This window comes from Nicotiana tabacum, chromosome 2 (assembly GCF_000715075.1).
Source record: "Nicotiana tabacum cultivar K326 chromosome 2, ASM71507v2, whole genome shotgun sequence".
Classification (NCBI taxonomy): Eukaryota; Viridiplantae; Streptophyta; class Magnoliopsida; order Solanales; family Solanaceae; genus Nicotiana; species Nicotiana tabacum.
The window spans coordinates 39188796-39203820 of NC_134081.1; the positions used below are offsets into that span (position 1 = coordinate 39188796).

At 38.2% G+C, this 15025-nt stretch overlaps 1 protein-coding gene across 3 annotated transcripts in view; it reads left to right on the forward strand.

Annotated features, from left to right (window-relative positions):
• Window positions 1–15025, forward strand: part of LOC107780747 (N-terminal acetyltransferase B complex auxiliary subunit NAA25) — a 51525-nt gene that overhangs the window by 24542 nt on the left and 11958 nt on the right. For all 3 annotated transcript variants that reach the window (XM_075232643.1, XM_075232648.1, XM_075232652.1), the window contains 5 exons: window positions 11468–11542; window positions 11696–11888; window positions 12904–13023; window positions 13694–13832; window positions 13967–14007. In XM_075232643.1, the coding sequence (XP_075088744.1) occupies window positions 11468–11542; window positions 11696–11888; window positions 12904–13023; window positions 13694–13832; window positions 13967–14007 (568 nt within the window). The remainder of the gene's footprint in view (window positions 1–11467; window positions 11543–11695; window positions 11889–12903; window positions 13024–13693; window positions 13833–13966; window positions 14008–15025) is intronic.

Genomic DNA, 15025 nt, shown 5'->3' on the forward strand with positions numbered 1-15025 from the left:
CTTCCAGAAGCTACATTTAATGCAGGCCGGAAGGAAGTTGCATTAAAGATAGAAAGGTTCATTAATAGGGGGTCTCCAGTTATACAGATACATGTGAACCCTCTGATAATAACTGCTGCGGATCAGTCATACAAAGAAGCATTCAAAACTGATAAGTGGGAAGCAAAAGGGGGATTCTCGTCGTTGGAGAACCATTCTACATCACAATGAATAGTTATGAATGGCCAGCCATAGGCGATGAAGATTTTTGAGCAGATGTCTAATCTGGAGCTTTGTAATCAGTAAGGAATTACCCACTTTCTCTGACATTAGGAGGTGGTCTAGCAACAAATGGAGTGCAATCCCAGGGATACAAATGTATGATCTACATGGTTCAAAATATTTCTTCGAGTTTCCTTCCAGGAAAATGGCATAGCATTCTATGATGGGGGAGTGGAGATGGAGAAACAATTTAATGAAGCTTGACTGGTGGTCACCGATAGCAGGGTGCCTGCAAGGTGTCTTTCAGCCACTACCAACCTCGAATGGGTATGAATTAGGGTTCTGGGTTTACCTTTTCATCTATGGTCTCAGAAAATGTTTAAGGAGATTGGGATAGACGTGGAGGGTGGATTGAGACAGAGGAAGAAACATCTCTGCATAATCATCTAAAATGGGCTCGATTGAAAGTAAAGGGTCCATTTTGAAGCAATTCCCAGAAGTATAGAGGTGGAAAAAATTGGTGTTGTCTTCTCGATTCCGGTTTGGAGTGAAGCACCAGTGAGTTGGAGCGCCAGAACTGATGAAGCTGCGGTGACGGTGGGAGATATATCTAAACCCTATGGACTAGGTGGCAAAAGTGGTGGATGGGACAGGGCACATGGCTAAGGGTAGGTGCGGTTTGAATTTGAATCGGGGTCCAGTGGTTAAAGAATTGTAAGCTGGGAAAAATATAAAGGGAATAGGGGTCCACTAGTTAAAGAAGTGCCAGTAAGGAAGATAATGACTAGGCCAAAGGTTATGGGTCAAGGGGCTCTTTAATTCCTGATAGTTCTGGGCCCAATTTTGAGATTTTAAAAAGCCCAGAAATTGGTGTTAATTTTAGATCAGAAAATAGATTTTTGGTTCTGGGCTCTAGTTATAGATCCGATCCAAGGGAGGCAGAAATAATAGCGAATCTCAACACAATTAATTCACTTCCTTTGGTACCTTTTCTAGAGAGAGACGAAAGAACTTTCGTGATAGCTTCCACAGAAAATACCAGCTTGCAAGGTGAAGAAGAGGGAGATAGGGGGACAAACTCAGAGAGAGAAATCATTCCTTTTTCTTCTCTTTCTTCTAGTTCTAACCAGATGGTTGTTGATGAAGACTGTGAATCATGGTCAGTAGATGACGTAGAACCTCTTGATGTGTAATTCATCGAGGCAGAGATGGATGCTTCTCTGTGGGTCCACAAAAATATCTTAAAGCTGAGTAAGGCATACGACGTTAACTTTCAGGGGTGTGAAAAGGAAGCTTTATCTCTATTTATGAAAATTGACAGTCGTAGACAAGAGTTGAGGGAGGCAGCAATTCTGAAGACATGCACTACTCCTAAGAGGGAGCAAGGGAGCTTTGAGGTATAGAATTTTGTTTTCAATGTGAATTTTCCAGAGTCTAGCTTTTGGAATTGGGGGAAATCAGTATGGGATGGTTATTAATGAAGGTCAACATTATTTTGTGGAATGTGAGTGGATTAAACTGTTTTGTTTTGTTGATGATGAAAATTTTGAGCAGAATGCTTCAAAAAGCAGAAAATTTGGGATGGATTAGAGGGCTGAAATGTGGAAGAAATCAGGGAGAAGAATTAACAGTGTCACACATACTTTATGCTGATGATACTTTGGTTTTATGTGAAGTTGAGAAAGGTAATTTCCTACATCTAAGAGAGATACTATTAGCTTTTGAAGCTGTATTAGGATTGAAAGTGAACCTAGCTAAGAGTAGTGTATTTAGTATTAATGCAGATCATTGCATTAGTGATCTGGCAGATATTATGGGCTGTAAGGTGGAGCAACGACCTACCACTTATTTAGGCTTACCACTAGGAGCTAGGAGAAATGATCAAAGGATTTGGCAGGGGGTACCGAATAGGTGTTCTAGTAAGTTAGCTCCATGGAAAACGCAATATCTATCTCTTGGGGGAAGACTTACATTGATTAATAGTGTGTTGGATGGTATACCAACTTATCTGATGCCCCTTTTCAAAATGCCAGCAACAATAGAGAAAAAATTGAATGCTATGAGAAATAAATTCCTGTGGGAAGGTAATGCTGATAGCAGGAAATTTCATTTGGTTAAATGGAAAGAGCTGTTAAAAGGTAAGAAGGGGGTTGGGAGTAAGAAATTTGAGGTTGCATAATTAAAAGCCTATTATGTAAATGGCTTTGGAGGTTTAATGATGGCAGCAACTGACTATGGAAGCAACTTGTTGAAGTCAAATATGGAAGGAAGGATTATTGGACTCCTTGTGAGTCTTCTTCTGTGGGAGGAGTTTTGATTACCATTAGCAATCTATGGGGTGAATATAGACAGCTTATTAAGCTGAAATGGGGGAATGGCAATAATATTTTATTCTGGTATGATGTATGGATGGGAAATGAGAGTTTCAGATCAAGATTTCCAGTTTTATACAGTTGCTCGACAAACAAAAAGGGAAATATATCAGATTTGTACTCAAATAACGGCTGGTATTGATGTTTATGAGAGGCCTTAATGACTGGGAAATAGATGAATATGCTCAATTGTTGCAGTTGCTGGACAGTGTTAATTTGGAGGATAATAAGAAAAATTCATTAATCTGGCTGCTAGTGGTGATGGAAAATTCACTCTCAATAGATGCTACACTTTATTACAAAAGCAACTGGGGATGCATGATTCAGACTGGCCATAGAAAGCAATTTGAAAATCTAAACACCTGTTAAAGTAGCTTGTTTTGGGTGGGTGGCGGCAAAGGAAGCTTGTTTAACTCAGGAAAATATGTAAAGGAGAGGAACTATTCTGATTAACTGATACTATATGTGTGAAGAAGATTTAGAAACTGTCAATCATCTCTTTATTCATTGCAAAGTGGCAAAACAATGCTGGGAGCTCTTTCTAAATATGTATGAAGTCAGACGGGCAATGCCCTCAAATGTGAAAAGCTTACCGGAAACATGGCAATTTCAAAAGATGGCAGAGTCAATTGGCTTCGTGAAGAACAATTCCTCTCTGTGTTTTATGGACAATATGGTTAGAGAAATAGGGTCTGTTTTGTGTTAGTTGCTGACCTATTATATTTATACCATCTTGGTACCTTTTTTCATTTAATAAAATTTTACCTTATAAAAAAAGCTAATGCTCATAGAAGGTTTAATAACATTGATGCGACACAGGCTGAGGACATGAATGCTATTAAGGGTGAGATTTTAGCTTTCTATCAATCATTGTATGCTGAACCTGAAGCTTAAAGGCCAGAGTTCAACGGCCCTAACTTCCCCAGAATCAGTGAGGTAGAGGAACAATGGCTACAGAGGGAGTTCGAAGAGCAAGAAATCCTTGAGGGTTTAAAGGCTTATGCTGCAGACAAAGCCCCGAGTTTAGATGGGTACACCATGGGTTTCTTTATGTAGTGCTGAGATGTGATCAAAGAAGATGTTTCGCATACAAAATATTAATTCACAGGAACTTTCTGAGAAAAGTTTTAATGCTACTTATGTAGCTTTAACTCCTAAGAAGGTTGGGCTGTGGACTTGAAGGATTACACACCTATAAGTCTTATAGGTAGTGTGTATAAGATCATATCAAAGGTGCTGACACAAAGACCGAAGACAGTGATTAACAAGCTGGTTGACACTCAACAAATGGCCTTCATCAAAGGCAGGAAGATCATAGATGCTGCTTTAATAGCAAATGTGTGTGTGGATTCTAGAATTAAAGGGCGAATTCCTGGGATTCTAGGCAAACTGATGATCATATCAATTGGGTTTTGGAAATAAATGGATCAGGGGGATAGGTTTCTGCATAAGCAATGTTAAGTTCTCTATCTTGGTTAATGGCTCTCTAGAGAGGTTCTTTTCTTCACAGAGAGGTTTAAGGCAAGGAGACCCTCTATCTCCTTTCCTTTTTATAATTGCAATGGAAGGGCTGAATAGTAAAATCAAGAAGGCAAATCAAAAGGGGTGGATAAAGGGTTTCAAGGTGGTGAATAATAGAAGCAACTTAAAAATTACTCATCTTCTTTATGCTGATGACTCTTTGATTTTCTGTGATGTTGAAGAAGAGCAGGTCAGATATCTGAGGTTGATCCTTTTGGTTTTTGAAGTAGTTTCAGGATTACATGTTAACTGGAGCAAGTCCCAGATGTATACAGTTAATGAGGTCACTAACACTCAGAGATTGGCTGGGGTTTTAGGTTGTCAAGTGGGAAACCTTCCAATTACATACTTGGGGATGCCATTGGGAGCAAAAAATAAATCACATGAGATATGGAATGGTGTATTGGAGAGATGTGAAAAGAAACTTACCACATGGAAAAGTACCTATTTCTCTAAGGGGGCAAGGATTACTTTAGTCAACACTGTTTTGGATGCTCTTCTTACTTATGTGATGTCTTTGTTTCCAATACAAGTAACAGTTGAGCAAACAATGGATGTTTTAAGGAGAAAATTCATATGGCAAGGGAACAAGGAGAAAAAGGTGTACCCTCTGGTGAAATGGAGTACCCTAATCAACAACAAGAAGGAATGAGGGAGGGCTAGGAATCAGAAATTTGAGACAACATAATAAGAGTTTAATTATGAAGTGGCTGTGGAGATTTTCCCTGGAGGAACATGCTTTGTGGAAGAAGGTAATCAGTGAAAAATATGGGGCCGATGGGTTGTGGTGTACTAGTAGTGTTTCTGGTGCTTATAGGCTAAGTGTTTGGAAGTCTATAAGATGCTTATGATCAGACTTGTTCAGGAATGTCAGAATTAAAGTTGGTAATAGCACCAAAACTTCTTTTTTAAAATGTTGACTGGATTGAGAATGGACCTCTAAAAGAAACTTTTTCAGACATTTTTAATTTAGTGCAACAACCTCAAGCTACTATGGCTGAGACATGGAGCTTGCAGGGTTGGAACCTTCAGAAGGTTCCTCAATGACTGGGAGGTTATTAGAGTGAATGAATTCTTCAAATTGCTGGATAGCTTCAAAGGGAGGAAGAAGGCGGAATAGTATGAGAAAGAGATATAGGGGAATCTATACTGTGAAGTCAGCTTATAGGTTTTTAAATTGTTCTGGACAACCACCCAATGGGCCGTGGAACTGGAAGCACATCTAGAAGGTCAAGATACCTTTTAAAGTAGCATGCTTTTGTTGGCTAGTGGTTAAAGAGGCTGTTCTAACCCATGATAGTTTGATAATGAGAGGAATGCAACTATGCTCTAAATGTTTTTGTGTGGCAATGAGATTGAAACAAATAGCCACCTCTTTTTTCATTGTAAAGTGACCCAACAAGTTGTAGTATTTATTCATGAGCATGAAAGGATTAAACTGGTTAGTACACAGAACAACTACATAAATAATAGCATGCTGGAATGATCTAGGTATCCAATTGAGGCAGAAGAAATGGTGGAGCATTGTCCCAGTATTTGGTGGACAATATGGATGGAAAGGAACTGTAGATGCTTTGAAGATAAATTTAGGACTGAATGGAAGATCAAGATGAACTGTATATTTTTGTTTCACCTTTGGTGTAAAGAAGCTCTCGTAGAAGATGTAGACTCTATAGTGGACATCATTGGGGCCTTGTAACTACCAGAAGATTAGTTTTTTGCTCTTTTTGGGGTCTTGTGATTTGCTGTATTCTCTTAGGACGAAGAAGATGCCCGAAGAATGGAGCTGGAGTACGATGATTCCGTCGTAGAAGAACAAGGGTGATATCCAGAATTACAACTATAGGGATATTAAGTTGCTTAGCCATACCATGAAAATTTGGGAGAGGGTGGTGGAAGCGAGGGTGAGGAGGAGTGTGTCTATTTTCGAGAACCAGTTCGAATTCATGTCGGGGCGTTCGACTGCAGAAGCCATTCACCTTGTAAGGATATTAGTAGAGCAGTAGAGGGAAAGGAAGAGGGACTTGCATATGGTGTTCATTGATTTAGAAAAGGCATTCGACAAAGTTCCTAGGGGGGTGTTATGAAGATGTTTGGAAGCTAAAATTGTTCCTGTGGCTTACATTAGGGTGATTAAGGACATGTATGATGGAGCTAAGAAGCAAGTGAGGACAATGAGAGGAGACTCAGAACACTTTCCTATGGTGATGGGGTTACACCAGGGATTAGCCTTTAGCCCGTTTTTATTTGCCTTGGCGATTGATGTACTGACACGTCACATTCAAGGATAAGTGCCATGGTGTATGCTATTTGCGGATGACATTGTACTGATTGACGAGACTCAGGCGGGGTTAACGCGAGATTGGAGGTTTAGAGACAAACACTGGAGTCTAAAGGTTTCAAGTTGAGCAGGATCAAGACTGAATACGTGGAGTGCAAATTCAATGATGTGACTCATGATGAGGATATGAACGTGAGGCTTGATACACAAGTCATCATCAAGAGGAAGTTTCAAGTACCTTGGGTGAGTAATCCAAGGGAATGTTAAAATTGACGAGGATGTCACGCATCGTATCGGAGGTGGGTGGATGAAATGGAGGCTCGCATCCGGTGTTCCGTGTAATAAGAATGTGCCACCTAAACTCATAGGTAAGTTATACACAGTGGTGTTCGGCAGACTATGTTGTATGGGGTTGAGTGTTGCCAATCAAGAACTCCCATGTCCAGAAGATGAAGGTAGCATAAATGAGGATGCTGAGTTGGATTTGCGGGCATACTAAGCTAGATAAGATTAGGAACAAAGATATTCGGGACAAGATGGGCGTGGCCCCCATGGAGGACTAGATGCAGGAAGCGAGGCTTAGATGGCTCGGACATGTGAAAAGGAGGGGCGCAAATGCCCCTGTAAGTAGGTGTGAGAAGTTGGCATCGATGGGCCCGAGGAGAGGTAGAGGTAGGTCAAAGAAGTATTGGGGGGAGTTGATTAGGCAGGACATGGCGCTGCTTCAATTTACAGAGAACATGACTCTTGATAGGGGAGTGTGGAGGTCGAAAATTAGAGTAGAAGGGTAGTAGGTAGTCGTGAGCCATGCATTTTCTTTTTTAGATTTCTATTACTACTTGCCGTTTCTCTCGCCTCGATTTTCTTGTTATCTTGCGTTACTTTTTGTATCTTGTAGTTATTGCATGTTGTTATCTTGTTATCTGCTTCTTTTTGCATCTTTTCTTAAGCCGAGGGTTTATCGGAACCTCTCTACCTTCTCAAGGTAGGGGTACGGTCTGCACACACACTACCCTCCCCAGACCCCACTTGTGGGATTATACTGAGTCTGTTGTTGTTGTCTTAGCACAATCTTTGTGGTAAGGGTTACTTTATTTTATATATAATATTTGTTGCCTTCTCCAAATAATAACATAAAATGGTCAATGAGGATTCATGTAACCAATCTCGACCTGTTTAGGATTGAGGCATACAACAGAATGGTCAAACTTAATGAGGTGCATCAATGCTACTTATGCTTGAATACTTGTGTTGTAAAAATAGAATACTCATGTGTTGGATTTGAATGTACTGGGTTGTTTGGTATCTTGTGAAGTGAAGAGAGGTAAAAGTAAGAGTGGTTTTTCTTGAGACCAACAATGCTACTTATGCTAGATATAACTGAGTTGTCCTTTAAGTCTGAATTTTTGCAACTCAAGAATGGAAAGTCTGTGAAGGATACAAAGGGTATAGTGAAAGTTGCCCAAGGAAACATGGAAATTTGGTGCTAAGGTGCTAATGTTCATGTAGGTCAAAAACTAGGTATAAACTTGATTTTACCAGATACCGGGGAGAGATGGTCTGTTAGAACCATAAACATGTACCATTTTACTGATTCCTTTTTGCAATGGCTTTTTAAAGGCAGAGGTAAGGTCTGCGTACACTCTACCCTCCCCAGACTCCACTTGTGGGACTACACTAGGTATGTTGTATGTTGTATACAGTCTGGTCAAGATGCCATTGCAATTCTTAGTGTGTGCTACTTGGTTTCCAAACAATATTTCTTGTTTTCTACAAAATAGTTGGTTTTGGTTTTGAAACCAAACAACAATTTTTTTTTATTTTTTATATTTTTTTTTACATGGGAAACCAAAACATTTATTTTATTTTATTTTTTAAGCAGGGAAACATTAGTTTCTAGGGGAAAAAAAAGAAAAAAGGCAAATGGCTATATTCTAATAATAGAACAAACCCTTTTCTACTTAAGCTGTTCTTTATTTTTCTATTTTGTTTTTTCTTAAGCAATTCAGATTCTCATAATTAGTGGTGGAAAAATGGATAAAAGAAAGGCAAAATACATAACTTACGCCTGAACTATGGACCAAATCCCTGTGACACACTTTTTGCGGACGAAAATTACCTTACGCACTCAACCTTTCTAAAGTATAGCTAAGATACACCTCTTTGTGTACGTGGCCAACGCGCGTCTTACAAACAAAATGAGGCACGTGAACAGTAAAAAACTGCATATTTGGGACTTTATTTCAACAGTCCAGATCTATTAAAATTATCCAATGATTAAAATTAATTTTCTTTTTTTCTATTTTTAGTTTCTTTTTTTATTTTTCTACAGCAACACACCCACCCATCCACCACCAGACCCATCTAAACCTCTCCACCTTCGGCCATGGCTAAAACAAAAACATCAAAGAGCAAATAACAGATAAAGCAGCCCCAAAACACAAACAATAATCTTTGGCCATCTCCACTCTATGAATCCAAACCCATAACGACGTCATCGGGGCCGCCGAAGCAACAACACCCCCCACAATAAGAGCCATCTCCAAAACCACCAAAACTAATCCATGAACTTGTAGCTAATAACTTTGACACGCTTAATTTATTACCAAAGAATGGGTAAGGCAGCTCTAATTCGTACTTAATCGTGGATTTCAACGTCCAGAAAATCGAACTTCAACTTTTTGTAGAGATATTAATCTAATTGTACGGGGATCTGGAATACTATTGGAGAAAAAGTATATTCTAGGAGCAATTGATTGGGGCTTCTAATTTTTTTTTTTTTTTGGGTTTGAATTAGAAGGTGGAGGTCTGGATTTTGGGTCGTCGACGACTGAGTATAATTTGCCGAAGAAGAGAAAGAGATGAAAGTGAGAAGATGGTTAAGGGGTATAGTTGTAATTTTAAGTGTTAATTTTTTTGAATAAAAATAATGACACGTGTCACGACTTTAGTGGTGCTTGACATTACACATATTCTGAAAAACTGGTCAAGACAAAAATGGTGTGTCTTAGTTACAATTTAGAAAGGTTGAGTGTGTAACGTAATTTTCATCCGCAAAAGTGTGTCATAGGGATTAGGTCCATAATTTAGGGGGTAAGTTATGTATTTTGCCTAAAAGAAAACAATTATCCACCCATATGATTCATTAAAAAATGGGTTGGATAATGAACTTTTTAAAAACGGGTCAAATATGGATAAGAACCATATTATCCATTTAGAAAATAGATAACCAATGGATAACTAATGAGTATAATTTTTACATTTGTAAAGCCTCAAATTGGGGGTTCCTCAAGTTTGGGAGACTAGGAATTCCTCCCAAAAGTGATTATATATAAGAAGCCATGGATAATATGGATATCTATATTATTCGCCGGTTAACTCATTTTTATCCGTATTAAATATGGCTCGAGTCAGATAATTTATCCGTTTTTGCATTACCCGTTTTCGACCCGTCCTATATCCGCCCTTTCCCCGCCCGTTTGCCACCCCTACTCATAATTATGTTTCGTACTGAATAAAGATTCTTGGTCTATTTCTGTCTATTAACCTTTTCTTTAGCTATTTTATTGCGTAAAGGCCCAATTCTTTCAGAAGCAAATGTAAAATACATAAATTTTTTCCAACGACCAAAACCAAACTAAAAAGAAGCCAGTTTCCCAATTCAAACGCCACCTTTACATTGGGTTTCTGGATCCAAATACAAGACAAGGTATCCATCTACATCAGGAACTTGCTGGAATGCAATATTCAAGTGTCAAATACATCACGAGTGACGTATATGTTTGCATACTTGCATTGTGGAATAAGTCTTTTCAATCATTCGAGAAAGTTAATCTATTGAACTTCAGCTATAGTTTTTTTCTGAAACTGGTAAAGTAGTGATCAACAGCCAAGCACTAAGACGGTGCTTGTGAGTTACAAGAACTGAGACCCTCCTACAAAAACAAAAAAAGAAGGGATCCCAGCTATACACAAAAAGAAATTCTGTTCCTGTAGTGAGTTGATGAACTCTATCATGCCGTCTTCATCATTACATCTTGAGTGTTGCAACAGAACGGTAAAAACCACAAACATTTGTACTTTAGAAACTCTACTGGGTTGCTTTTTCCTTCAAAGCACTTGGAATTCCTTTCTTCCCATGATACCCAACAGACACAAGCTGGCCTTGTGTTCCATATTCTTTTCAGAGATTTTCTAATACCACCATAATCTCAACTGAACAACAAATCTTTCACGGAGCAAGGCATCACACTGCGCAGTGCATAAAAAGATGATTGCTGTTCTCTTTCTCCTTGTAGCACAAATAACGCCTGCTGCATATCATCATTCCCAGTCGCTTCAGGTTGATTCGAGTGAGAGAAGCCTTGTGTGTAACGAGCCACATAAAACATGCCTCAGCTATATTCTTCTTACAAAACAACTGCAAGGGTAAAGAAAAATAAATGCTTTTGAAAAGGATATAGAACTCCATCCCATTTTATACGACGGTTTTCAACTTTATGATGTTAATTTGACTTTTAATTATAATCGAAGAAAATATAAAAGCAATGGGTGAAAAGTTAGTATGATGAAGAAAACCTATCAAAGTTTTAAGATTTGAATTGTTGAAAGTACTGGAGTTGTATGGAAAAGGAATCGTAACCGTGTGATGGACTTCTATGGAAGTCCTCGCTGACCTAACAAGTTGGTCTTAGGCAAGGTTATTTAAGATAACCAGTTGAGAAAAATGAAGGTTAGTGCAGATTAAGAAAGGATGGCCCACCGAGAATGATTCCTTACCGTTCTTTGTTCTTGTTGCATAATTGGCACATGCTCAAAACTACTGCTGGTAACATGAAGCTTATATTTCTGTACTTTACCTATCTTTTTCCTTAAACTTTGGAAATAATTTTTACTATTACTTTGCTAACAATAGAGTTACTGCTATTAATTCATATGCTATAATAACTTTAGTTCCTTATCATATAACTAGAGAACTGTGCTGATATGAATTCTGATAATCCTTCATGATACATTGTATATTTTTAGTGCTTAGCTTCTCTTGAAAGGTTGTTTTTTTCCTGACATAATATCTATGGTGCATGGTTGACAGACATATTTGGCAGTACAAGATTTTACTGTTGCATTTGTACTCTCACTGGAATTCTCTTCCATTGGCTTATGAATGGTAAGATCATTTTTCTCATTGTTCACCAGAAATCAGTACATTACATGTTTGTGATACGTTCTAGTTCTGTCATTGGGAAATCAATCTTTGGGATTACCATTTTTGAAGCTTCCATGTTTCTTGTATGATAACAGTTCTCCTCTTCCTATTTAGGTATAAAACACTGGACGTCAAGAACATATTGTTGGAAAGTGTATCGCACCACATTTTGCCACAGATGTTATCATCGCCATTGTGGGCTGATTCAACAGATATTTTGAGGGATTATCTAAGATTTATGGATGATCACTTCAGAGAATCTGCTGATCTTACATTTCTTGCATATCGTCATCGGAGTTACTCTAAAGTAAGTTAGTGACCTACGAAAATCATTCCTTCGGTGTTTGTAGTGCTAAATTTACCGTCTCAATTCACGCTGGGTTAGCATGGGTTTCGTGGAAATACAACGGATCTCGGCTTTAAGAAAATGCTTTTCTTTTGTAATATGGATTCTCTACCAGTGGAAACTAAATGGTTGCAAGATTTATCCAACATTATTTATAAAATAAAAATATTAGCGAGACATTATTTATAAAATGATTACCAAACATTTGAAATCAAACTGATGTAGTATTCCAAGTTCCCTGAATGCGCAGAAGTTTGTATCATGCAATTTACACCGTATCTGTACCCCCATATTGGCAGATTCTAGTTCATGCACTGTGCTGTTAAATCATAACTTTACATCAATTGCGTCTTGATAGGTAGATGAACAAATGCTAGGCTTTGCTGCATGATGCTGGAGTACCCGTCATGAGAAAATCTAATTATTTCACAGAAAAATAGAAATTTCTCCCTTATTTTCTTTGCTTCAATGTAGGAAGTAGCCTTTTAACTGAAGGTCAACCTGCTGGAGGTAAACGGATAATCAGTGAACTTGTGAACTACCTTTTTCCTTAAATGGTACATGAGTTCTCTTACCTCTATTTGTATAGTCTGCATCTTTTCCCAAAGTAAGTAAAATAAGGTTAAGTTGTTTTTAGTAGTTCTGGGAGTATTTTCGCATAGAAGGGGTTTAATAATTTCTCTTTCCACTGCATTGTCAACCTTTCCCCTGGCTATAGCAGCTGAGGAGAAAGTCTAACAGGAAGTACTTTTCACTATATTTGGACACCTTAGTTCTTGTGATGCGAGTTCCGAGAGGGTATTGATGGAGCAAATATTTACTTTCTTGTTAGAGGCTCACAATGCTTATTATAACTAAATGGTTCTCTTTTTAATATCATTTCAAATGGTTCCTTTCTTGTACAAAAGAATAATTTAATAAAGCATTCAGTAAATAGGCATAATGATAACAATATTTTCATTTGTAAATTTTCTAGGTTATTGAGTTTGTTCAGTTCAAGGAGCGATTGCAACAATCTAGCCAGTACTTGATGGCAAAGATTGAAACACCCATTCTGCAGTTAAAGCAGAAAGCAAATAACATCGAAGAAGAGGAGGTAACCTTTTTCCATGTCACTTTAAGTTTTTTGTCTGAACAGTTCTTTGTTGCACGTTTATAACTGCAATGCCTTTGAAAAACATTTTAGCCCTGGGGTATTGGTTTTGACATCTATTTCGCCTTATCTTGACATGCCCGTTGATTGGATAAAGTGCAACAATAGATAGATCCATCAAACTTGAAATAATTGGTCAAAAAAGAACAATATGCATACATGCTTTTCTTCCCCTTCGACTCTTTTTTTGGTTATCTTTTCCATTTAACTTCACGAATTAATTAGATAATATAATTTAATAAATGGGCTTATGGTTCCTTATTTTTTACTTTTATCTCCAATTTTATAAAAAGAGCTTATGGTCAAGTTGGTAAAAAGCTATTGGTTTTAGGAGAACACTTGTTTTCAGAAGTAATGTGGAGTTATGAGCTAATAAAAGAAGAAAGTCAAAGGGATTAATGTGCTATATTGCTGCTAATTTTGATGGATTTTTACAGACTTTTCCCAATAAGTTTTGGGGGTAGTATATATATTTGGGAGGTAAGGAGGTATATTTTGCTTCCCTAACTAAAAGCTCCACAAAAGAAGGAAAAGGGGGGGGGGGGGGGTTAATTTAAATTGTATTTAACTGTTTAATAATTCAGTGACGAATTTTCTTTTTGGGATTTCTTAGGGCATTCTAGAAAGCTTGAAACATGGAGTTCAGTTTCTTGAGCTCTCAGATGAAATTGGAAGCAAATCATTGACCTTCAATGAAGAATTGCAGCTGCGGCCCTGGTGGACGCCAACATGTGACAAAAATTATCTCTTAGGTTAGTATATGATGCACCTGATTGTATGATTTTGACAACTTTATTATTTGTATCATGCAGATAAAACTTGTCTTTCCACATAGTTTGCTGCATACATACTATCTTTAAAAATAATTGCTTTTCTTTGTGTGCAGAGCCATTTGAAGGATCATCTTATTGCACTCGAGAGACCTTGGTACGAATTTTTGTCTTCAATATTGCATAAACTAATGATGTTTATTCAAGGGGGATGTATGAGGAAGAGTTCAATTCAAGATAAAAATTTATAAACTTCCGTTTCAAGATTAATTACATTGTAACTTAAAAATGAACTTTGACGCAAAATCTTCCTTAAGCATTACTCGTCCTTGTACGATGGTTTGGAGACAGCCCTCACTAATTCTAGCAGCAGTATACTTGCCATTATGCGTTCTTTCACTCTTTGGGATCAATATTTCCTTGATAAAAGTTAAACTTGACCTGCTTTCTTTTTCTAATAGCGGGTTCTTTTTTTCAAGCTGCTAACTCATACCATGAAAGTTTGGGAGAGGGTGGTGGAAGTTAGGGTGAGGAGTAGTATATCTATTTCTGAGAATCAGTTCGGATTCATGTCAGGGCGATCGACTACAAAATCCATTCACCTTATTAGGAGACTTGTGGAGCAGTATAGGGATAGGAAGAAGAACTTGCACATGGTGTTTATTAACCTAGAAAAAGCTTATGACAAGGTTTCGAGGGAGGTTCTTTGGAGGTGTTTCGAGGTTAGAGGTGCGTCCGTAGTTTATACTAGGGTGATCCAGGATATGTATGATGGCGTTAAGACTCGGGTTAGGACGGTGGGAGGAGACTCAGAACACTTCCCTGTTGGGGTGGGCTTGCATCAAGGATCCGGGCTTAGCCTATTTTTATTTGCCTTGGTGATGGTTGTTCTGACGCGGCCCATGTCCAGAAGATGAAAGTAGCAGAAATGAGGATGCTGATATGGATGTGTGGATATACCAGGTTAGATAAGGAATGTTGATATTCGGGAAAAGTGGGAGTGACACCCGTAGAGGACAAGATGAGGGAAGCTAGATTGAGATGGTACGGACATGTGAAGAGGAGGTGCATAGATGCCTCAATGAGGAGGTTTGAGAGGTTGGCTATGAGGGGCTAAGAAGAGGTAGAGGTAGGCCCAAGAAGTATTGGGATGAGGTGATTAGGTATGACATGAC